Below are 25,495 nucleotides of genomic sequence, written 5' to 3' on the forward strand. Positions count from 1 at the left end.
TTTGGATGTGTTCTCCAGCAAAATCACCTGCAAAAAAGAAGAATCACAAAAGAAAGAGAAGCCATGAAGTAATAATAATAAAAAAAGCGAAGTAAGCACCCATTTTATGGTAAATCTACACTTCCCATCTAGGAACTAAGATCCATTTAAGATCCTGGCTCAGTTGTGAGAGCATTAGGTTCTGTTGTGAACACATTAAACTCTGTGAGGACTTTGGTAACTTAACCTACACTCAGCTGTATGAGGATTGTGTTTCTCCTTTACTGAATTATGGCACAGTGAAACAGGGATTTATAAAGGCCAGAGCCATGCAATGTTGTCTCAGCATGCACATGTTTGCTCCTCTGTTGGCTGCTGGATGGGATATGAGTTGGACACCTGAATCAGTAAGAGACAAATGTGAGCCGACGTCACTGAAGAGCCGCCTCTGCTAGAATTATGTTGCTCTAAAAATGTTCTGAGAAAGTTCTGCAAAGTTCTAGTAATGTTTTCGGAAGGAAGTTTTCTTTTAGCTCCCAGAATGTTCTCTTTAGAGGAAAACCATTTTCTAAATGTTGTATTGAGAACGTCCGTCCTTTGTTATCATGGAACAATGTGGGAACGTGACTCAGAAAACCATTTTCTACAGGCAAAATGCTCTACCTAATCCTTTGTTTTTTTGTCATGCTTGCTTGAGAACGTTACTCTTTAGTTATCATATAATCTGACGAGATTCTCCAAACGTTCTCTGAATGTTAAAACGTATTGTCTTATACCTTATAGAGACATTATTTGAAATGATAAATATCCCTAAAACAATCTTTGAACATGAGATTAAAATGTTTTCATTAAAACGTCATTACAACTTTGGTCAATGTTATGGGAACGTTATCTTCTTGCTGGGATTTTGTTGACCTGTTCAAAGACGGCTTAATTAAAAAAGTTTTTCCTGGGAATAAGTGGCACAATTTTCCATGAACCACAGAACTCGACACACTCATAGAGGAAACTGGGCTACAATACATTCCAACTAATAATCCAAACACAATTAGGATACAGCTACTTATTATTCTTTTAAAACTAAAATTAAAAAAACTTATATTCAAATCAGTCACCCCTATTGCACTGAACACTACAATTAATCACGCTTACTAAGAAACCAAAGATCTTTAGTTGCCCATTTGAGAACAGGTGGTAAAAGCTGTAATGCAGAAAAAAATAAAAAAAACATCTGGGAGGAAAACCGGCTGTGTGCAGGGTGTTAATTAGAAGAAGTTGAGAACGAATCACATTTTCTTCTGTGCTGTCCCTATTATGGTGTTTTAGGAGCTGCACCAGTAAAGACACCTTGGAAACCACTTTTATTTTTACCTTGTTAACTTATCCATATGGTGTTTTTTTATGCTGGAAGACATGATGACTGAAATAAGCAGTTCCACCTTGAAACTAGCATGGATATACACATTGTACACAGTGTAGAGGTAAAACTAAACCATTCTGAGGCAGGATGGGATTACTTACATGGAAAAAAAAACTGTTAAATATGCGATTTTGATGCACATAGATGAGTTTTCAGGGATTAATCAAGTGAAACATATGAAAATCTGGAAATACTTTGCTGCAAATTAAGCTAGCAACGCCTGGAAAAACACAGGATGGTCTGTAAAATAACGGAACAGTAAATCTGATGGGAAGCAGGAACTGGTCTGTTTTGGTTGATGGTGTCCATACATGATGTGCATTTGTAAGCTCAAGGCAAAATAAATCGAAGTTAAACCGAAGAAGACGCTGGTTTTACTTGATGTCACGTTTAAGCCAACGGTTATCAACGTTAAATTCTCTTTACATCCGCACTACTTACTTTGAACTGGTTAAACGGGTTTAAAACTACTTGTAATTAGAATAAAACAGACGTTATTGGTATTAGTTCACACTTTAAAAAGCTCGCAATGCAGAGGTTTACATCCATCCTGTCGACTCGCTGTACCTACGAAGAATGTAAATTGAGTTTACGGACTTTAACGCTTCTTTTGTGTCACTTAAAAATAAAGAAATAACGATTTAACCTGTTGTCTTGCGATACCGATAAAGGAATAGCTGAATGAAGTCTTACCACCCTGTAAATGAACTTCTGTTGAACATGATGCGCTCCCAAATTTAGCCGCAAGCGCTCAAGTTGTGGTTTGTTGCCGTGGCAACGCACTCAGTGAGGTCCCAATAAACTGTCTTCTGATTGGCTGAACGCCGTTAGCGCACAAACGCTGTCAGGAAGATGTGTCTGCAAAGAAAACGCAGAAGTCTATTCTTTTTTCTTTCTTTTTTTTTTTTTTTTTAAAGTTTTTAGGCAAAAAATGAAAGTGAGATCTTTCAAGTGAAAACGTATAAGCGTACAGAATAACAATAATGCAGCTTCTTTTGTGTACAAATGCAGTATAACCAACTGAATTCTCATCTGTTAACTGACCGAACAGCCCAAACACTGTTAAAAGAGTTGCTCTGGTAAAATAAAAGTATATCAAGTTTGCATTTTGGTCTCTATATAATTTCTTATTTCGTCTTTTTACCTTACTTAATGGATACTTGTGCTTATTTATTTGTATTTGTGGTGGTCACTTTACTCTTTCTGCTTGCTACTATAACATGAGCACAAGAACTTCCTCAATTTGCATCTATCTGCATGTCTCCATCACTGCTCCACATGGAAGAGAACTGCCAGAGGAACTGAAAAAATCTGATTGTCCATCCATCCATTATCTATACTCCGTTTAATCCTCACTGGAGTCTATCCCAGCTGACTCAGGGTGAAGGCAGGGGACACCCTGGACAGGTCACCAGTCTATCACAGGGCTACACTTAGAGACAGACAACCAAGCACACTCACATTCACACCTACAGACAATTTAGAATCACCAATTAACCTCAACATGTTTTTGGACTGTGTGGGAGGAAGCCAGAGAACCCGGAGAGAACCCACGCTGCACGGGGAGAACATGCAAACTCCACACAGAAAGATCCCGGGTGTCCTCACCGGGACACAAACCAGCAACCTTCTTGCTGCGAGGCAACGGTGCTAACCACCGATCCACCATGCAGCCCAAATCTGATTGTGAGACTTCACAATGTTCAAAACAGGAAGTCAACTAGAAATCTATCAAAACACAGTTGCGGCTCAGGCAATGTGAAGATCATATCAATGAAAAACAGTCTTGTGGGCGCTTCAGCACAAACCTGCAGGATGAAGCTTTGCTAAAGAACACGAATAGAAGCCTGGAGAATACTGGGAACTCATTCATTGGTCAAATGAGATCCAGACAAAATAATTTGGCTCAGATGAGGTTCAGCATGTCAGGGCAAGACTACCACAGTGAATGTATAGTCCTGACAGATGTAGAGGTGTGAGGATATGAGGCTGCATGAGTACAAAAGTGGTTGAGGAATGACATTTACAGATGCCACCATGAACGTCTGCGAATATACCAAAATACTGGCTGATAGGATGACCCCCAGTGACCCCAGTCTGCAGAAGTTCAGAGGAAGAGGAACATTCCAGTATGATAGTTATTCAAAGCTCACTGCCAAAATCACACAAGTGCTTCTAAAGAAGCAAAACAAGAAAAGTCGGACCTTCAAGTCAGACAGCATACTTGTACAAAACACAGACACACAACAACAGAACACTGGGGCCTGTATTTTATATAAACTTGAACTGTTAGGTTTACATATGGGCAAATATCCTACTGTTCAAATGAGAAGTAATGCAACTAGTCAGGTGATACTGCTTTGAATCTTTTGGCATTCAAGTGATATTGCCAAACGTTTTGTATAACTGAGAGAATTGTTTATACACTGCCTACTGCTGTGTGGTTTTTTCATGTTTATTCCACTAATTTCATGTAATCCAGTCACATGGACTGCTTTCAAAAAAGAAAAAATATTTCAAAAATCCAGCATAACATACTAGGTCTGACTTGAGCAAATGTACTTTCTGGATTTAAACTTTGCATGTGGTTGTTAGTTACTTATTTTGGAAGTATTTTAAGGCTTAACAAATGTTACTGGTTCCAAATACTGAATTTGTCTTCAGTTTAATTAAAACTTCTTTTCTTGGTCTGTTTGACTGAAAGTGCCACATGGTGCATTGCAGACTGAAAATTGTTGGAATGAGGACAAAATAGTGTCTCTTTGTAAGCCCACAGCTGAAAGAATCAACAACAACAAAAAACTATTATATTGGATCATATGTCGTCTCTTGTATGTATGAAATGCAGATCCCACTTCATGACATGCAGTTTTACACACAGACACACAGGCATGTATACAAAAGCAACATCCACTGAGCACTGTGTGTTTAAGAGGGTCACTATAAGGGCAAGTCATGACTACAAAAGGGATTTTAAACCCCAGTGAGCATGATGACAAGGCAGAAATTTCTAATTTAATCTACAAGTTTACAAATCCACTTATCCCTCTTGACTGACTATTCGTGGCAGACGTATTTGAACTGATACGGTACAGGGGTTCCTAATCTTTGTCATTCCCCTCAAGTTGAGACAGTTTGACCCTGATCACTACCGATAAGTGTTTTTCTCATGGAAGCCAATTTGCTCAGAGTGAGAGGGAATAAAAGAGTAATTAAATCCAAATTATGTGGGTATTACTGCTCACTTTAAAGGCCAAAGTCCGATTTCATAGCCTTCTTCACGTTGCCAGGAACACATTTTTTATTCTGTAATTAATTCTTTGTTTGCTTCGAAGTCATATAATTATTAAAAAAGGCAACTACAATAATGATGGCACCAGCCTATAAAACAGCCACTATGTCAGTTTTATATTGCTGAATGTGAACATTGCTAATTTCCTCAGGGACAATATTGACAACATGACCCTGGTTAGACAAATTTACATCGTAGAATTAATAAAAATTAGAATATTGTTTTACTAGTGGTGATAATATTTTGGCAGCTTGGGTGCTAAAAGAACAATACAGAAAAGTAATGATCACAAATAACTACAAACTTTAAATAGTTCAAACAGTGCTTCTGCCTTTATTATGCATAAGGCCATGAGTAATTTGGAGTTTTTAAAGCTGAAAGATGGTATTTATGTGTCTAAAATCACTGGTAAGGTAAAATACAAGACAAATAAGGTGTAAGTGTAGCAGACAGAGGGAACTTTAAAGGAAAAAAGTTAGAATGAAAATATTGACAATATTAGGAATGTGTGCAAATTTTCAAAAAGTGTGGTATAAACAACTTGAAATGTGCAAAAAGCTGCAACGCACAGTACATCTACAGTGGAGGGTATTAAACTTGAATTTCACTGGTTCAACTGTTAAATACATAGGAAATGTTAGTGTAATTTTGCTAAGTATTTTAGGAAGTCTTTTTATGTCTTAAAAAAAAAACTCAATTTTTTTTATTTTTTTTTTTCTTAAAAAAAAAACTCAATTTTGTATAAAAGATTTTATGATTTTTCAAAGTTAGAGGTTATATTCAACATATAGACTGACTACATATTTCTTGCAATGTTCTGATATTTTGGAGTATTTTAAAAATCCAGGAAAGAAATCTATAAAACGTAAAAGAAAAGTTCTGTAAAACAAATTGTTTTTTTTAAAAACAGTGTACAAATATCCACTTGTAGCTCTGGAGATATTTAAGAGTTTATTGATGCTTGTGTCGTTGCACCACATTGGTTTGGTTTTCTTATGGGCTTATAGCCTCCAGTTGCAGCTTTTTGTATTGGTTTTTATGTGCAGTTTCATTCTCTTCCTCCAACCCATGAGTCAGCACTTTGAATTGTTGCAGCCTGTGTGAGAGACAGAGACAGAGAGGGAGCGAAACTATTTGTACAACATGCCCCAGGGACACATCAGCCAGGGTTTGCTGCATTTTCAGTTGCAAACTCACTGACTTTTTTCTCTTTTAAACTTTTTTCTAAAAACTAATAAGTATTTTTGGATATTTTCCTCATCTGTCAGCTCCCCTCCTCCTGTGTTCCCAGCCCAGTCAGTGAACGGATCAGTGAGTTGCCCAGCCTGCTAGAAAATTGGATTTAGTATTCTTCAAAGAGGAGCCGGTGTGTCTGCGGAGGCCACGCCCCCTCCGCCTCTGTGGGCCGTGACGTCAGCGCGTACCATGACCTGCGCCGCTCCGTCCGCCGCCGCAGAGTCTCCATCAGCCACTCAACTACCGTGAAAGTCCGCTCGGAAAAGCGCCTGGTCAGACAGCACTGTTATCGGCAGCTTAGCCATCAGATATGGACGCGTCGGCCCGGTCCTCCTCCTCCGCCCGCCCCGGGAATGAGTGCAGGTAAGACCGATAAGTCTGGATGTCGGCGGAACGGTTGTCACGACTGCTCACGGTTGTCAAGGCTACCGTGGGGCGTTATCATATTAGTGATGCTAGGAGAAAAGCCTCGCAGCGGGAGTAGTACAGTTTGCATCCGTTTGCCGTTTAAAGAGCATTTAGAGGAGCAACGCTGACATGATTATTGTGAGGATTAAAGCAGCCAATCAGAGGGCTGCCCTCCGCCCGACGTAGGCCCGTTACAGGTGGCAGGTAGTGTCCAAACAGTCAATATCTGAACACAGACTCGGCTTTCTGCGTCTCCTCTTGTATCTGCTTGAGAGCCTCGCAGTTTAGCAACAGACAGGGCAGATCAAACTCTATTATGTTTAGGGGACTTTTATTGTGCTACACACCGCGGGGAGGCCGCCCTGCACCGGAGCCGGGACACTGAAGCAGTCCCGGCAGCACCACGGACAGCTCCGGCTGAGCAGCACAGAGACCCCGCAGAGCTCACTTCCTGCTTACCCTTACATAACAGCGTGATGTCAAGGACACGTGCATCCCATAGTAAACACTAGACAGCATGTGGTGCTAGTAACAGCAGAAATAAAATAATAAATAGCGAAAATAAAGGAGAAAAAAAATGTATAAAATATATAGAAGGCAGATATGCCTCTTCTACTATCCAAAAAAAAAAATCTAAATAATTATCAAATCGTCCTGATAATGATAATAAACATTAAACAGCATCTCAGGACAGAAGAAGCAAAAATTAGAAAAAAGAAACAGAAAATGAATACCTATGAAAAAACAAATAAAATCTGTACTTGTACTAATTTCTAAAATATGTAATTTTAAATAATTATAAAATTGTCCTAATAATTATAATAAACACTAGGCGACATCTGAGGACAGTAGAAAACAGAAATTTGAAAAAAGAAACAGAAAATAAATACCTATAGCAGGAAAAAAATAACCTGTGATTAAAAATAAAATGTATAAAACATATATACAAATTTCAAAAAGCCTTTCAATAGCTTTGGTAATTTGAGTTGCCACTTCTACTATTTATTTATATTTTTAAAATAATTATAAAATTGTCCTGACAATTATAATAAACAGACAACAGTCGATGACAGCAGAAGCAGAAATTTGAAATTTCTTCTGATACTTTAAATGCAGAGTTGCCTCCTTTACAGCAGTTTTATGTGTTTTAAAAATGTCTAAAATTGTCCTGATGCTGACTGAATGAAAGGTTAGATGACAGTTTTAGGATTGGGACACTGTACAATTCGTCAGATATTTTAGATTCCATATTTATAACAATGTGGCCAAGTGCAATATCCAACTGCATTTTAACAAAGGTAAATTTTACTGTTTATATTCTTAATATATTTGCAAAACTGTCCTGGTATTGCTGGACGGTTTGAAGACAGTTTTAAGGGTGGGACAGATTACAGCTGAACAATTAACACATTGGATTCAAAGTGTACTCTGTAATTGTGCAGTTAATGTGCATTGATAACAATAATTACATGAAATCCCCAATTATATCCTTCATTAAATCATTATTTTCATAATTACAGTACAGTGAGTGTACAAGAAGACAAACTAGTGTTGTGTTGCACATCATAATATGCTAACACAGTGAGAAGAAGCTCTCTAGGAAGTTAGCAAATGCACTTGGTCAGTTTTAAAAGAATAAACGTCCCATTAAATGTCATCGTGCTAGAAATAGCAAAACAATAACATAAGACAGAATACAAGGTGGCTGAGGTTACACTGGAGGCTGTGTAAGTGTCAGACTGTCCCCTGTTCAAACAGTGTTCCCAGTTATAGCTGTGAGTTTGTTCAGTCCATCTGTCAAACAGTAAATCCAGCAGAGTTAGGTATAGAAACTGTTAATTGGCCCTCATATAAAACATTACAGCCGAATTACAGACAGATGAGATGTCATTATGTTGAATAAAAGAAGCTTTTATGGCCTGGCTACACGTTTTGCTGATGCACAGGTTTCAGAATCTTGGGTTTATAAATCACTGATTTAGAAAAAAACATGTTCAGGTCAAACGAAAGTGAATTGCTGTCATTCATTCTCCACTTTCTGTTTGAGCAACTCTGCTCTTATCATCTGAAGAATCACGTTAAGGGTCCAACGTCTGAGACCGACAGGCTGGTAGTCATGACAGTTGTGTCCATACTATAAACTGAATCCATTTCTTGGAGCTCTCACTTTCTTACATGTATGATAACTCTGACCCGACAGTCCAGCTCAGGTGCCTGTTGATAAAATATTTTCACATCCATTCTGAGTTCCATTTAAATGAGGAAACAAGGGGGAAAATGTGGAAAGATTGAACACCCAAGGCTAGTCAGATGCAGCAGTTATCTTGGAAATGGGTTCAGAGTCATCAGGCTGCCTCCTGGTCCGGTAAAGGCTGCAGCCTCCAGTGTCATTGTGTTTTAATAACAAAGCTTGAGGCACAGAGGGAACATTAACAAGGTTATAGCTTTACAACCACATTTATAATCAGAATTACAGACTGGTCCAGACTGCGTATAATGTAGCACCTTGAGGCATTCCCAGTCAAATCAACAACCCTGAATAATAATTTGACTGGTACACTTCAAATGGCAAAGTGAAAACCAGTAAGTGAGTTGCATAATGTATTATTTATACAGCGTTCCTTTCCATGTGCTGCATTTCAGAGAGTTTTCTCCCCTCCAGCTGATCTGAACTGGTATTTAACAAGGCTCTTATGAATTTTGGATATCACTACCATGACAGTGAGCTTGAGTTTTAGACACTTAGGCATGAGACAAGACACCATGGATCTGGATCTACCAGTTGGACAGGTTATGTTAATCCCTTTGTACACTTATCTTTTCATCTGAACAATGCACAAGACTTAGCTGAACCAACTGACTTTTCTCGCTGATTTTCGATTCATTTGATGACTGTTTGTTTTACGGTTTGCCTGGAGGTTTAAAAAAGCATCCAGCGGAACCTGCTCTGCTGCAAAATTATTAGCATATTTTTCCCTCAGCGAAGTCTTCCCATAGTTGTATACCGTGTATGCACCATTTTTGTCACATTGTTTGTTCATGCAGCAAACTGCCTGTTTATTTCAGTGCAGCTGGTGCAGTCATTACTTTTCCCTGCACACCTTAAACCTTCACATTAGCGGCGATGCTAGTCCTGCCAGCTCTCCTCAGACAGTGATGTTAATCAGCATACATGTTGTTTAAATTGTGGCTATGTAACTAAGTTATCAATACCAGGGCTTTGGTTTGTAAATATGCCAATGTTCTCAGATACAAGTATGAGGAGTACAAGGAAACAGCAGACTGGCTGCTGAGCCACACAGAGAAGCGTCCTAAAGTGGCCATCATCTGTGGTTCAGGCCTGGGCGGACTGGCTGATCTGCTGGACGACAAGACTGTGTTCCCGTACAAGGAAATTCCTCGTTTCCCCACCAGCACTGGTAAGTTTGTTGTTACTTATATATATATATATATACATACATACATATATAAACTCTCTGGCCACTTTACTAGGTACACCTCACTAGTACCAGGTTGGAACCCTTTGGCCTTCAGAACTGACTTAGTTCTTCATGGCACAGATTCAACTAAGCGCTAAAAACAAATCCTCCAAGACTTTGGTTCATATTGACATAATAACACAGTTGCTACAGATTGTCGGCTGCATCTCCATGATGTGACTCTCCCGTTCCACCACATTCCAAAGATGCTCTATTGCATTGAAATCTGATAAATGTGGAGGCCACTGGAGTAGGGATAGACCGATTATCAGCCCAGCTGATTATCGTCGTCGATATTTTGTGTATTTATTTATTGATTATCAGTATCTGTATTTCTGTTGATCGATTACTGATAAATGTGCTACTTCAGGTGTGATGCAGCCTCCTCTCTCTGTCTGTTGTCTGTTGAAAGTAATAAAAAAAAAAAAACATCTCTGTACCAAAAATCTCTCTCTCATTATTCTGGCATTTAGCAAATAGAAATAATGTTGGTAATCCTAACTGACCTAAAACAGGAAACGTTTAGTCTGATTTAATGTCAGACAGTGAGAAAAAAAAAAAGGTTGTGTCTTTTTATACAGTGGATGTAAACTTCTGGTTTCAACTGTATACACACACACACATACACAGTATATAAAAAACTCATTGTAATAGTCTGGACACTGTACATCAGTGGGCGAACAGCTGCTCATACTGTACTTGTGTTGTGCAGTGCAGGGCCATGCAGGTCAGCTGGTGTTTGGAAAGCTGCAGGACTGCGAGTGTGTCTGCATGCAGGGGCGATTCCACTTCTACGAGGGCTATGACATCCACACGGTAAGAATACGGTTTGTTGTAGCTTTTGTAAACCAGATACGTGTTCTTCCTAAAAGTGAGGTGAAAAATCTGTTGTTTTTTTTACCTTGTTAACAAGCCCATATGGTGTTTTATATGCTGGAAGACACATCATGAGTGAAACGAGCAGTCAACCATGTGAGCACTTCCACCGTAAAACACCAGTGCGCTAATGATGATGCTTTAGCCTGTATGACTGCAATGTTACAACTTGACATTGTGTAGCTTACTGTAGTTTTACATTGTTTGAGCAGAGTTGTAGGTGAGCTGGTGTGCTCAAGCTGCAGTGAGAGGAGAGAAATGCATGGATCGAAAGGCAGGGGCTTCATACAGCTACAAATTCTAAAGAAAGCAGCAATTTTGAGTTACAGCTGAACCAGTTTTAAGGCCAGAAGGGAATATTTCCACAGAAAAAACATCTAAATATGCAACTTTGAATCACAGAGATTAGTTTTCAGGGGGTTTGCAAATAATAAGAGGAAGGAACCATTTAAATGGAAGAAACTTCTCAATATGTAGCTTTGATACCCAGAATTGGATTTTTAAGGGTACATTCAATGACTAAAAGGGACGTCAAAATTCTTCTTTTACTTTCTTTAAACTAAAAGAAAAACAAAACTGAGAAACTGCAACCATGCTTTTGGCTGTGGGCGTCCCTTTTTATGTGCAGCTGTGTTTTAAATGAAATGTAAAAAATCTGTAACTAAGTGACCTGTGTTTTGGGGTATTTACTGCAATATCAACTTATGCATATGGGTCTTCCCTCCCAGAGACAAGACGACACCAAAAAAACAAAACACAAAGTTGAGCAAAGAGAGCATACATCTTCCTTTCAGTGAAGGATTACAGGAATTTGCTCTTTTTCCAAAAAAAGTAACACTACAAACACACCTCATCCTCTGTGACCTCGTCTGAAGCTGACTGAATGAAAGTCGTTCTTTCTCACAGTCAGGTACACAAAATGCAATTACTTTAAGAAGCTGCATGAAAGTAAAATGTGAGAAACATTAGTGCGAATGTGAAGTTTCTACAACAGCTGACAGGTTCAGGTTCATGATAGTAATTTGGTGTTTGAGCATGCTGGTATTTGCTAATTAGCACTAAACATAAAGTCCAACTGGGGCTGATGGGAGTGTTGGTGCTCATAAAACAAAATATTGGTTAATGGCCCCAGTTATCCTGATTAAGAACATGAATGTGTACCTAATTTAATATCAGTCTTTCCGATAGTTGCTGAGATATTTCGATCTGTACCAAATACTGACATTGTCATCCGCATTGCGATGCTGCTAATAGCTCTGTGCTCAGTATAACAGTGTTTGTACACTCAACTTGTCTACTTTACGTTTGTTATGCTGGGAATAACTTTAAATTAAATTGGAGTGATCCCCATGTGAACACTGAACGGTGCAGAGCTGAAGTAATATTCATCTGTTTCTGCTCTAATTTGCCTCGTGAGCAGCTTTCTGTCGCAATTTCTATCACAAGCCAACTCAGTTTTGTCTTTTGAAACCTTGCTGATGCCAATGATATACTATACAGGGTGACTGAACTAAAGCTGGCACTTTAAACTTTGACTTTGTCCATCACATTGAGAAAAACATTTCCAGCTTCTGTAGGTGTGGGACTAATCTTTAAACCCTGGACGTGTCTTAGAGCTTACTCAGTTATTCTTGTCCCGCAGGGAGGAGATTGATTTTGAGACAAATCTCCTTATTTTAAGTTCCAAAAAAGCACCGGCTGTTGTGGTAATTGAATAAAAAGTATTTGTAACTAGTGCTTATGTGAAACTGCTTTTAAAATGGGTTATTTTTCTTACAACTTATGGACTCACCCTGGACTTTCTTTCATATATCTGAATATACTTTATCTTATCAGATAAAACATCTCTCTGGGACACTTGTCAATCACTTCCTCAGTCATTATGTTGTAATTTTGTCATATAAAGATGTGTAAATTGGCATCTTAATGACTTTTGACCAGAGCTTGACAGATCATTACATAGCTCACAGCTTTGGCTAACAATTTACTATTTGTGTTGAATGATCAGCTGCAGAGCTGCGATGACCCACTGTGCCCCAGTGTGAGACGGCCTTTGGCCCGTGGAGAATATGAATCCTAGTTTTATTTTATTGCCAGCTGTGATGCGCCTTCTCCACATGAAATGATAACCCAGCTGAATCATAAAACCCAGGTTCATACATACAGTAATAGAAAAGCAGATGCATTATAACCCTCCTGTATGCAGTTAGGACTATAGACGAGTCATATATTAAATGCCTCCAGTTGAATCATCTACGTGAAATGAGCTAAACTCTAAAAGTTTTGACTCTGCCCAAGCCAACTGAGGTAAATCTATTCCAGACAATATGCATTACAAACAGGCTTTTCTAAGAAGTTGTGCAAGACTTTGTCCTGCGTTATCTTCCTTAAGCCCTTCTTGGCAAAGTGAACAAAACAAAACTGAGAAGATCAGATGAGATGGACATCATTTTCGATTAACTGTACTGACTAACAGCAAGATTGTCGGTCTGCTGGTTGTCCTCAGCTAACATTTCTAATTTATCCAATACTTTGCTTTATGACAAAATACCTGCATAATTATTGGCAAGCTCATGAGACCCGTGTACTGTTTGTGGTTAGTACCAATGAGCAAATTAAAATGGTCGACATGGTAAACATTACACATAAACACGAACGCTAAACAATATCTCAGAGCACATTTGAGCGACACAGTGGAGCAGTGGTTAGCAGTGTTGGCTCACAGTGTGGAGTTTGCACGCTCACACTCCAGAGACATGCATGGTAGGTTAGCTGGTGATTATAAACTGGCTGTAGGTGTGAGTGTGAGCAGTTGTGTGTCTGTTTGTGTTAGCCCTGCAATCTGCCCATGGTCAGCTAGGATAGGCTACAGCCCCGTTACCCTCTACAGGATAAAGCAGGAAATAGAGATGCAAGATCAAAAAATAAAAAAAAACTGACATTGCAATAATTTGTATTCTTGTATATTGTGATACAACAAATGGGGCGATTTTGCAGTATGGTGCATCTGCATCAAAAATAAAAAATAATTTTAATTTTAACCCAAGCAAAGGCATTCAGTTCAGTTCAGGTCAAATCAGTTCAGTTTCATATTGTGCTAATTCACAGCATATGTCATCTCAAGGAACTTCACACAGTCAGGTAAGAGTTCGAGAGAGAAAAACCCAATAAATCCAAAGATTCCCTTTGAGCAGCACTTGACAACAGTGAGAAGAAGAAAAAAACAAACTCCCCTTTAACAAGAACAAACCAAAAGCAGAACCAAGCTCAGTGAGGGCAGCCGTCTGCCTCGACTGGTTGGGGTGAGAGAGGAGAGACAGGATAGCAGAGAGAAAACAGACAAGAGAACACTAAACACCGGGGAGGTCGGTCAATCCAATTGTTTTATTTATTTTTTGCTTTGCATGGCATTTAAATGGTCAGACTAATTAGTCGGGTTGCCTTGTGCGGTGGCAACATTTGTAAGACAGAGTACCTGTGTTTGATCAGCATCATCCCTTCTGTAGTCAAAATATTACCATACAACTCACATTGTGTTTCTTTTGCAGCTAAGTCTTCCTTTTCAGGGTTTCTCTCCTGTTCCTTGTTCATTTTGTTGTGCACATGTGGAGCCTGCATGTCAACAAACTCTGTGTCAACTAACCCACGTACAAACAGTTTTTTCTGGCATCTTCCAGCAAAATGCAGCTGAAACCGGTGCTTCTCAGCTGGAAAACAGCAAATTCTGTACTCTGAAAGTTAAAAAAAAAACTCAGTGTATCCAACAACCCTTAAATCGGACTACACAATGTTCTGTCAGTGTTGTAGATTAGTCATGGAAAAGGAGAACTGTGAGAGTTTTCTGTTTGTATCAAGCAACAAAAAAAGTTCTAGCACAATGTGTTTGAGGTAATTTGCCTCAGTGATATCTATTACAACAACAACTCTTCTGTGCACATCACAGTGTTGATGCTAAAGCAATATATTGTGTAGGCCAGATAGCTGATGGATGGATATAAGTATGCTTGTGTTAGCGTTTAGCTCAAAACACCCAACCAGCACCTTTCTGACCTGCTATGGTGTTTTACAAGTTTATTTACAAGTTCTGTTTTTCTGTGATTTTTTTTTTCTTCTTTTCATCTGACAAGTGGGCAATTTAATCACACATACTGTAATTAGTAAGGACTGAAAACATACTGATTGGTAATTTCATTGAGACGTCTCACCATGAACAGCCCCCTGCCACCTAACTACTGAAACTACAGCCCTGGTATCATATGCAGCTTTCTCTGCTTACATTTCATCCTCACAACACAGTCCACCGTTATATTTTGCAAAACTTTAATCAAACACACCAATGTTCCACAGTGACAGCACTGACCTTATCAAGATACCGGGGTACTTGAAAACATTCCTGCACTAACTAGCAAAACACTTTCACTGGCAATTCAATCTGTAGAGAAATGTGAAATAGAAAAAGCAATTTCTAAATGTGACTGCAGTGAAAAGTAGCAGCAGTCATTTATGGGCCATCAGCTGCCCTATAAAGGTTAGCACAGAACCACAACTGGTCCGCACAGACACGAGAACCTACAGTCATAACAATACTAGGCTATATTGACATCAGCGCATAAAGAAGCAGGCACTTGTAAACTACTGGCTTGTCATGTGATTTGTTTCCCTTCACTGTTGTTCCCAGGTTGCCTCCATCTTGTGACTCCCATTTGTAATATTCTGAAAACAACAACTGAGCAGCGGTTCCTGACTCTGAAGCATCGTGTGTTTTGTGTGTACAGGTGACATACCCGATGCGGGTCTTCTTCCTGCTGGGCGTGGAAACTCTGATTGTGACAAACGCAGCGGGGGGCCTCAACGGTTCCTTCAACGTGGGAGACATCATGCTCATTAAGGATCACATCAACATGCCGGGCTTTGCAGGGCAGAACCCTCTGTGTGGGCACAACGATGAGAGGTACAGCACAAATCAGGACTATTTATTAGACTGACAGCATCTGTATCTCACACATGATTGCTGCATCTCACTCTTGCACTGAACGTCGATGCAGGTTTGGCGTGCGATTCCCGTGCATGTCGGATGCTTATGACCGCAAGCTGAGGGCCCTGGCCAAGCAGACAGCAGAGGAGCACGGCTGCGGCAGCTTCCTGCAGGAAGGAGTTTACTGCATGCTGGCTGGACCGACATTTGAGACCATTGCAGAGTGCAGTTTGCTGCAGAAGCTCGGGGCTGACGCTGTTGGTTAGTTCTGCTCTCTCATGCTCACTTAAAGTGATACTACCTTTATAGTGGGAAAACCTCTCAACAGAGCATCTCTACAGCTTAGGACAGACTTTTAAACAAATATGAAAACAATATTTGGACAAGGAGAGATAACGGGAATTTAGGAACTGCTAGCAGGCAAACCAGCATCACTTCCCACGATGCAGATATGCCAAAATGTAAAGAAATACTGAGACATTCAGCAAGATTCATCCTCAGTAACTCAGCATCAGTTTTCACTGATTCACTGGACACTGCAAATAACACAACCTGGTCTCCACAAAATTACATTCCTTCAAAACTGAACTGCATTCCCCATTGCACTTTGAGGATCACTTAATTTTTCTGTTATAATAAACAAAAATTGTGACCTGTGTTGTGGTGGGAAAGGTGGCCAGTTTACAAGAGTGACTAAGTATGAGTTTAAACGTCTATAGAAGACAATTTGGGTATAGGTTCAGCTCACTTCGACAATAACATCTGACAAAACTGATCTGAATACTATGATTTGTGACATAAAGAAATAAAGTCACAGAGTAGCTTAATGAACATGTTTGCATGCGCTACAATCTTATTCTTATTGCAGTTTTGAATAAACCTAAAGACCAGATTATCCATATTTGACTTTGGTGTCGATTGAATTGAAAGAAGACATAAAACCCTACAGACAACTCTGCAACTTGTTATTAAAATAACATTTACATTTTTTTTTAACACACATATATAAAAAAAAATAATCTTACCCGGACTATTCTTATCACAATATAAACGAGGGATATGACTCTTGATATTTAAATACGGTAGGTCGACCAAGAACCAGCGTGGCTGCTTAATTGTGGAAATTGAAGAGAAATGTGCAGTTTTTGAAGGAATAATTCTTGCATTACAGCAGAATGAAAACAAACATCTATGCTGCTGTATGCAATACGAAGGATGATAATTATCACCCACCTCTGCTGTGTCTATGAGTTCTACAAGGCTTTGTCACTTTCTTACATCTTAGTTTTTTGTCTTGCCACTCTTGAAAAATCCACTGTACCTTACCCGTCTAACCCCAAATGGCAGAAACACAAAGCTAGCACCTAGTTGATGACTATTTATATGCTAAAGAGCCACATGTTTCCTCCAAAACAAAGCTAATCAGACAGTGAACGTTGGTCTTACATTTGTCATGTGGCCAGAAACTTGACTCATGCTAATGTTGCTAACACTTTGTCTTTATAAGCTTAAAAACTAACCTTAATATTGTGTTCACAGCTTGTTTTTCTTGTCATCAAGTAACCAAAGCAAACACTTATTACAAGATTTAAATCAGGTTTGAATGGTTAAGAAGTTAGATCAAGTTAAGCCTATTTTTCATGGGCAGTGCTTTGGAAACCAGACAACATACGTTACAAAATATACGTGGTAATTGCATCATAGATCTAAAGTCAGGTTATCTCTGCTTTTTAGCAGGTCTTTGAAGGTTTCCCACTTTGTCCAAATATAAGACTAAATCACGTTAGTTTTAAAGGTATGTTTTTGTACGTCGTTTAATCAGCCTCCACCCTCTGTCCAGGTATGAGCACAGTCCCGGAGGTGGTGGTGGCTCGCCATTGTGGCTTGCGTGTCTTGGGTCTGTCGCTCATCACCAACAAGGTTGTGACGGACTACGACAGCGATGAGAAAGCGAACCATGAGGAGGTGCTGAAGACCACCGAGCTGCGTACTCAGGACCTTCAGCGGCTCGTCAGCCACCTCGTCACCAAGATCTAGTAACTCCATCTAAGACCTGTTTGCACATAAACAAAGAAGACTTCCAGCTTTGCAGTTAAATCACTGGTGATGGGATAACTATAGCTTTGAATAAAAGGTAAAAAAGTATGTGCATGTGGTGAGTTGTTCAGGTTAGGTGGATAGGTTCTTACTTATTAAGGGGTAATGTGGAGACACTCATAATAGCAGGAAACGTCCACAGTATTTGATGAACATTGAAAAGTTATGTGGCTAGTTTGGGTTTCAATCAGTCCTACCACAAGAAGACCTTTGGAAACCAGGAAATGGTAGGCTGACTCCAACCGACTGGACAGCCAGCTGAATTTGTGTTGAATTAAAAGCCCCATAACAACCTAGTAAGCAACTGGTCTATACCTTTAAAGAGAAGACAGTGAATGTTTTTATGTGTTTAGGTGTTGGCAGTTTTTGACTTATAGTCCAGCCCCTTGATTTCTGTAATGCTAATTATCAGGGGATTACCAGAAACCCTTAATGCACCTAAAGAAATACTTAACACCAGGCTAAAGCTTGATTTATACTCCTGCATTGAATCTATGCCATATGCCTTTTCGTAACCTGCACCGTAGTCTGATGTGCACCTCCCAAAAACTAAACTACACACTGAAGCGGCACAAACTGCAACAACTGTAACTGGTCCACTAGTGATATGCTGTGTTTTTACTAGAGTTCGACTGATATAATAACATTATCGGCCAATATTAACCTGTCACAGATAAATCGTATTAGTGTAATTGTTCAGTATACGCCTATATGAAAACTTTCTTTTACAGGACATAATACAGAAGAAGATGCTCAGGGTAATTTAGAAGCGGTGTCATAAAATAGTTTGTCCAGCAGAGCAGCTCCAACTTCACTGTTTATAACTCTCAGCACTGTCTGCAGCACATGTAGCATATCACAGCTGAACAGATGAGTCAAACTTTTCATATTAGGCTGCTAAGTAGCACAATACATTCAAAAGGTCATAAACAGTGATCCTATCATTTTCCATCTCAATGTAAGCAGCATAAGTATACACAATGTCGGTTTATATATCAATATCACAATTTTTTACTCCCTAAATTTGGTATTGGCCTCAAAAATCCTGTATCAGCCAGGCTCTATTGTTTACAGGGCCAACTGATTTGTGAAAAGACAATGCTTCTGTCAAACAAAATGTAGTATGGAACAGGCTGTACTTGTATCCACCTTCCAAATGGAAAAGGCTGTAATTTGCCAAAGTAGCTATGTGCTGTTTTGATTGAAATATTGGTTCCAACATCTTTTCTTTTAGTGTAGCTTTTGTTCTCCATTTATTAACTTCAACGCCAACATGATCCACTCTGTTTCAGTAACTGAAGCACATAATGCACAACACACTGAAATCAAAATACTACGGCTAACCGATGTAGCAACGCAGACACACCAGCGCACATTTACAAATACTCACGACAGTATCGGTCACTTAGGTTACAGCGTAAGCTCTGCGTAGATTTAACACAGGAGTATAAATCAAGCTTGAGAAAACATGCTTTATGGACATTTTCATCCAGGTTTCACTGTTGACTGCAACTATGTCCAATGGTGACTGACTCACCTCAGAGAAAACATGGTTTTATTCAACAGCAAGTGGTGCACATGAATGACACCTTGAATAAGGGTACAAAGAAAGCAGAAATTGTCTCGCACTTAAAGTTAATGAGCACTTCTAAAATCTGTTGTTTAACGCGTTGACTTCTGTTGAATGTTTGTTTAAATCTGAATCAAGAATTATGGTCACTAAGATCATGACATATAATCCCACTATACCATTATGTTATTTAAAATTGCTTTTATTCTCATTTATCACAGATCAATAGTTGTAATAGGAACACAGTGGTGGGTATTGTACAACTGCTGGTGTGTATTTCTATCCTTCTATCCAGTATTGCTGCAGGGTGGTTGGGGTTTTCCCTGTGTCGCCTGCTATAATCAGAGAGGCAGAAAAAAATCCGAGACTTTCCTGAAGGTTGAACCTGCATTTTTCATCTATAATGAAAACAAGACTTGAAAATTCCACTTTGTGAATGCTGATGGACACGCATGACCTCTAGGTATACTGAGATGCTGTCCCTGTTGATGAAGCTCCACAAATGTTTTATTACCTCATGTTTCGATTAAACATTCAGGTTTGCTTAGTGGCCTGTCAGTTAAGCCTGCAGAATAATTTGTCATACTTTCATGTGTTAAATGCATACATGCTATGTATTAATTGCCTTTAGCAGGTTCAATATACTGTATACAACCACCACCTATGACTGCATCTGTCTGAGATGTATCAGTGTGATGCTGTGTGCTCATGGGCTCGTCTTAACATGTTCGTGCAGCCCATTAACACCACAGTCGCATCCACGTGGTAACAGCTGCTATTTAGAGAGAATATAGAGTGAGTTTGGGGACCAACTCGCTCCTACTGTCTTATTTTGTGATCACTTGTTATTAGCAATGAACAATAAACACTTATTTTAGCTAAAAAATATATTTGCATTTTACTGCACTCATTTATTTATACAGACAAATTATTTAGCATAAATATCGAATATATTTATTGTGAAAAAGTAGCAAAATTTAACTGGCTTGTCAATCCTTGTTGGATTTTAGTTTAAAAAAGAAAAATTGAGCTGAATCAGTTTCTAAAGTGGGTCCAGTCATGGAAAGCTCTTAGTTTTAGTGATCTTGTAGATCAGCAGGTTTATATATAGAAATCTAATGAATTACAACAAAAGCACAATATAATCGGAAAGAAATGCCAGAAGGCCTAGGCTAATCTAGTCGAGCGGCAGTGATGTATGATGCGTTTTTACCTGCATTTGGTTCAGTTTTATTTGCACACTGAAGAGACCACAACACTGTAATATCAGGGAGGGCTATAATACCTGGACCTGCAGCTTTCAATCTTCACTGCTCTGATCTGGAGCCGTTTGCCAGCTTCCCTTGACCGCCTCATTCATTAGAGCTGGAAAAGGTCGGAGAATAGCCAAGATCAGCAGTCCACCTCTTAGACCATTTGTATCAGGCTGAACATCAAGATGCGAATGAAAGTCTTAAAGGGGAGTTGTAATCAAAATTAAGCCTGACATCATCAAAATGTAAAATCTATGGCTTGTCCATTTCTGAGTCATAAAATCTCAACAAAAAAAAAAGTCTGAATGTATGTGCTACTACCATGCTTTGGGCTTTTTGTTTTAGTCTTCTGTTTATTTTAGTCTTCCTTGTGTGTACTAACCTCTATATATTGTACGCTCTGTTTAATCATAGTTACTGTTTCCAGGTCTCAGGTTAGAATCGAATTCACTTATAAAATAAAGCAATTCATTTTCATGCCAAATGCTGCTGTTGTCAAATAAAAACTTGCAGATGATATCTGGGTGCTGGTATTTTCTGTCATGGATGACTGCATGTGTTTGTTTCTGTGTGTGTGTAGGTGTGTGTGTGTGTGTGTGTGTGTGTGTGTGTGTGTGTGTGTGTACAGCCCAAAATCAATCAATATGGAAGTTGTTTTCAAGGAGAAAAGGAGTTTCCTCCACTTTCAGCGATAATGAGGATCAGTGAACAGGGAGATATCTGTGGAAAGCAGGGGGATGAAGGCGAGCGCACACCCAACCAACAAAACACACACTTCATCAACACGTCCTTACACACTCTCCCTCTCTCCGTCTTCAGCCCTCTCAATCCTTCACTTTAAACACACCTCAAACAGATGAAGTCGCTGTGAGATTGAGATGAAGTGGAAATGGCTGTTCCGTGCGCCGCTCCGCTCTCTTACATAATTCATCTACATACAGCAAGTAGAGGTGCAGCCCACTGTGGAGCTGAAATATTAATGCAAATGAAGCAGGCAGGCCGACAACACAAACACAACACCTGTACTTGGCTCGATTGCATTTACACACATTCGGAAAGATGCCTCACAACTTCACAGCAAAAAAAAAGTGAGACGTCTACAAAGATAAGCACGTCGGATGCAAATAGTAAAGTCTCTGCTTTGGATGGAGGGAAGTGGAAAACAGGACGCACAGATGAAGACAGACGAAGGCAGTGCCTAAAGAGAATAAGAGGAGAATGAAGTGTGTTTGACTCGGCAGTCCCCACAGGCTGGCGACAGGCCTCATCTGTAATGTAATGTTGATCTATCTATTGTCGCCGTGCCAACTGAGCCTAGGGCCCACTATTGATTATTATAGGGTGAAAAGAGAAGCTGAGGAAATAGAGCGGGACAGCTCTGCTGACTTTACACTCTTAAACACTGTCACACACCGTCACACACTCGGTCTTTTTCTTCTCGAGCTGCTCTCATGCGCTGCCATGTACCTGTGTTGTCTGTGAGACGGCAGTGCTCCTGTCCTGTTGGTGAATGTGACTCTTACAAGCACAAGAAACAAGCGTTAGTGGGTGGAATATCTCTGCTGACTTTCACGCACCGCATCCAAAATGAGTCGGCTGCCAGCAGCGTGTCAGCACTGTGCAGAGTGGATCTGGAAAATTACTGCTCCACCTCTGTGGAGATGTGACAGGTCAAGTTCAGCACAGCATTCTTTGGTGTGACAGTGTCAGCTTGGTTTATCTGGATCATCTTAATTATTTGCCTGCAGATTCGACTGCAGTACCAATCTTGATTTATAGCAGCGAGCAAACAAGATGTTAACAACCAGCATAAACTGCACAGTCACATCTAACTGGTAGCACAGTGACAACACATTACAGCTCCATCCTCTAGCAGCTAAAACTGTCACTCAGACCCAATTGTTACACGCAGAATGTCTGGTTTCAAAAACGCTCAACTCAGTGAAACACCTTTCTACAAGTGTAGTTCGACATTGTTTAAAATTAATGAAGAAAAACACCATCTAGGTTAGTTTAGCTTACCATAAAGGCTGGAAGGGGAAATAGCTAGCCTGGCTTTGTGTAGTCAGTTTTTGGCACTTCAAAAGCATCACTGACTTATTTTTCAGCCCTAGAGGTTGCCACTCCGTCCCAGTGCATAGTATGACAAATGGAGTATGCCAAAAATACCAACTACATCTGCAGCAGTATGCAAGCTAGCGTGGATTTCACAATCCACTGCACAGAAGAAGATGCATGACATACGCCATGGTTATAAAAACGAGTATGAAAAAAATTAGCCATCGAGAGAAGACACTTTGTGCTTCAAACTGCAATATATATATAGCTTAAGGTGCAACGTAATGACGACGCAGTGTTTTCCAGCTGTATGTCTCATTTGCAGCAGTGCTGAGAGTAAAATAAAAAGAATAAATCGGATAATAATTAACAAAAAATAAATAAACAAACAGCAGAACACAGTTAAAAAGAAATGCATTCAATAGATCATTCAATCATGTTTTTAAATTGACCTGCAGGTACAGTTGTTTTAAGGTTTACGTTTGAAGTAGTAGTAGTAGTACGGTGTTGCAGCTGTGTGCACCACAAAAACCAAAGCACTTTATCGCACAACTTCAAGCATTAGCCAAACGCTTGAACAAGCTGAGTAATGACTCTGAGACCAGGTTAAGAGAGAGAGAGGCTATGTGCATTTTGTCGTTCATTGCCTTATGAACCATATAAAAGGAAACCAGTTTGTCATGTCTTACCGATGGAGATGTACGTTAACTTTTTCATACAAAAAGCAGCGATGAGGAGAATAACTGTCACAAGTAATGAATCTCAGAGTGGTGAACTTGTTTAACTTGTTTAACTGTACACTAAAATGTATAACTCATCCCACACCCACCCAACCGCTCGAGGCAGATGGCCGTCCCTCCCTGAGCCTGGTTCTGTCGGAGGTTTTTTTCCCCCGTGGGGGTTTTCAGTTCCTTCCCACTGTTGCGGACTGCTTGTGGACTGCTGAGCGTTATAGGGAATCCAAATGTTTTGGATTGTTGGGTGTTTCTGTCTTTGTTAAGCGCTATGAGATGACTTGTTGTTGTAAATATGCGCTATACAAATAAAATTGAATTGAATTGAATTGAACTGAATCAAAGGCTTTCAGAGTAAAGTCTTTAGTTCACATCATCTCATACAGACAAGAAAACGGCTTGAATTATTCATTTTTTGCTGAGAATGACAAAATTAGCTGTGTTTATCTACAAATGCACTTTTTTTTTTGTCTTAGCTTGTAATGTTCTGATCCAGTCAGACTGGTAGACAGAAGACAGAAGGCCCTCTTAATGCATATGCATCCTATTAGTGGCCACTGGAGGAACTGCAGTTTTTAATGCTGGCTTCATTTTCAGCTCAGGAGGTTGAACTTAATTTTGACATGTATCAGAAAAAGCTTCAGTGCAGTTAATTATTTGATTACTAATAGCAACTGCAGTCCATTTAATTAGTCCTCGCCCAGGAGTTTGGTTTTGTGCTTGCTTAACATTCTGGAGTACAGAATAGTCTGACTGCAACCCACTATCATTCTGCTGTTGAGGAGGAAATAAGCTTGATTGCATTTCTCTAAACCAACCACAAGTGAACTGGGTGGAGCTACGCGAAGGCTGCAGCTTCAGTGTTCCCTCAAAATAGTGATAATGGAATTGCTTTGGTGAAACATTTGCACGATGGGAGACGAGCATTGTGCACTGTGATTACATTTCATTTAATTAAATTCCCTGAGCTAGCAGGGCGGCCGGACTGCACAAAATCTAAAACTTTCAGTGATTGTAGGTTGCTGCTCGGAGGTTGTAATATCGAAAACGGTAACACAAAGATAGCGTAAGTGCTGGACAAAGCCGCCTGAAATGAGCGGCCAATGGCAGGCTTCTACCCACAGCCTACATCCTGTGATCACCAGTCCCATACTTGTGCTAACGTATGCATTGAAAACAACCTGTAGACATGTAGAGCACACCCAGGATTAAAAAAAAAAGAAAGTTTAATCTAATTTTCTTCATACAGAAGCTGTCTCTTGTAGATTTGTGCAGGAACATGCTTGCAGGGATACTTGCCCTCCTGCTCATTACAGTCTTATTACTTCATCTTGAATATTATCACCTCTTGCTGTAAATGAGTTGAAGAAATATATATGAGTACTTTTCTTTTTTTCCATCCTCATTCTCCTAATAGGATCTGTGGCTTCGCCTGCCCCTCTGCACAGTAGACTGGCCATTAATGAAAAATACCCCCACCTCCCTCTTTTTTCTGAATTTACATTTATTATGTGGGCTAATCACTGCTGGCTGGAGGCAATGTGGGAAATGTGATTAGTGTGTGAGTTCTAATTAAGTCTGTGAAGCCTCACACAGGCTCGGGGAGCTGCACGCTTAGATACACACAGATGTAGGCTAGTATGGGAACTCACATGCATGTAAGTAGATCAAACACACACACACACACACGGGATCTACTGTAAAGAAAAGATGATGCAACGATGATGAGCAGCAAAACAGTGGATCTGCTCTCTGTGCGCAACCCTCTCCTTTTACGCACGCACACTCATCAGTCTGTCCACTGCAGTGCCCAAGACGTCCTATCGCACAACTACATCAAGCTTGGACGCGCACACACACACATGCACACGCACACGCACACGCACGCACACAGACGGACGCTGACTCAGATGGATGCTGTCGGTGGCGCTGCGCCCCCAGCGGCGGTGCGTCGGTGCTGCCGCTCCTGCGCCGGGGTTAAAAAGCGGCGGGCGGCGCGCAGGGGCCACAGTGTGGGGTGTGTTTGAACAAGAGACACAGAGAGAAGAAAAAAAAAAAAGTTTAGTCGCGGATTTTTTCTGGCGTCTGACCTGCAGCAAAGCATCCGTCGAGAGCATC

General features: G+C 39.9%; 1 protein-coding gene across 1 annotated transcript; it reads left to right on the forward strand.

Annotated features, from left to right (window-relative positions):
- Positions 1-6,150: 6,150 nt before the first annotated feature.
- pnp6 (purine nucleoside phosphorylase 6) lies at positions 6,151-21,102 on the forward strand. Its single transcript, XM_008290583.1, has 6 exons — positions 6,151-6,290; positions 9,585-9,754; positions 10,527-10,630; positions 15,466-15,641; positions 15,736-15,926; positions 17,506-21,102. The coding sequence occupies exons 1-6, from the start codon at positions 6,238-6,240 to the stop codon at positions 17,700-17,702; spliced, it is 891 nt and encodes a 296-aa protein (XP_008288805.1). The 5' UTR covers positions 6,151-6,237; the 3' UTR covers positions 17,703-21,102.
- The last annotated feature ends 4,393 nt before the right edge of the window (positions 21,103-25,495 follow it).

Source organism: Stegastes partitus, unplaced genomic scaffold (assembly GCF_000690725.1).
Source record: "Stegastes partitus isolate 25-593 unplaced genomic scaffold, Stegastes_partitus-1.0.2 Scaffold685, whole genome shotgun sequence".
NCBI classification, from domain to species: Eukaryota; Metazoa; Chordata; class Actinopteri; family Pomacentridae; genus Stegastes; species Stegastes partitus.

What these genes read in the sequence shown, in the direction of transcription:
- pnp6 (XM_008290583.1), top strand. Translation starts at nt 6,238, where the DNA reads ATGGACGCGTCGGCCCGGTCCTCCTCCTCCGCCCGCCCCGGGAATGAG. An exon ending in CGCCCCGGGAATGAGTGCAG is followed by an intron (nt 6,291 to 9,584) that starts GTAAGACCGATA and finishes CAATGTTCTCAG; the next exon opens with ATACAAGTATGAGGAGTACA. An exon ending in TGTGGGCACAACGATGAGAG is followed by an intron (nt 15,642 to 15,735) that starts GTACAGCACAAA and finishes ACGTCGATGCAG; the next exon opens with GTTTGGCGTGCGATTCCCGT.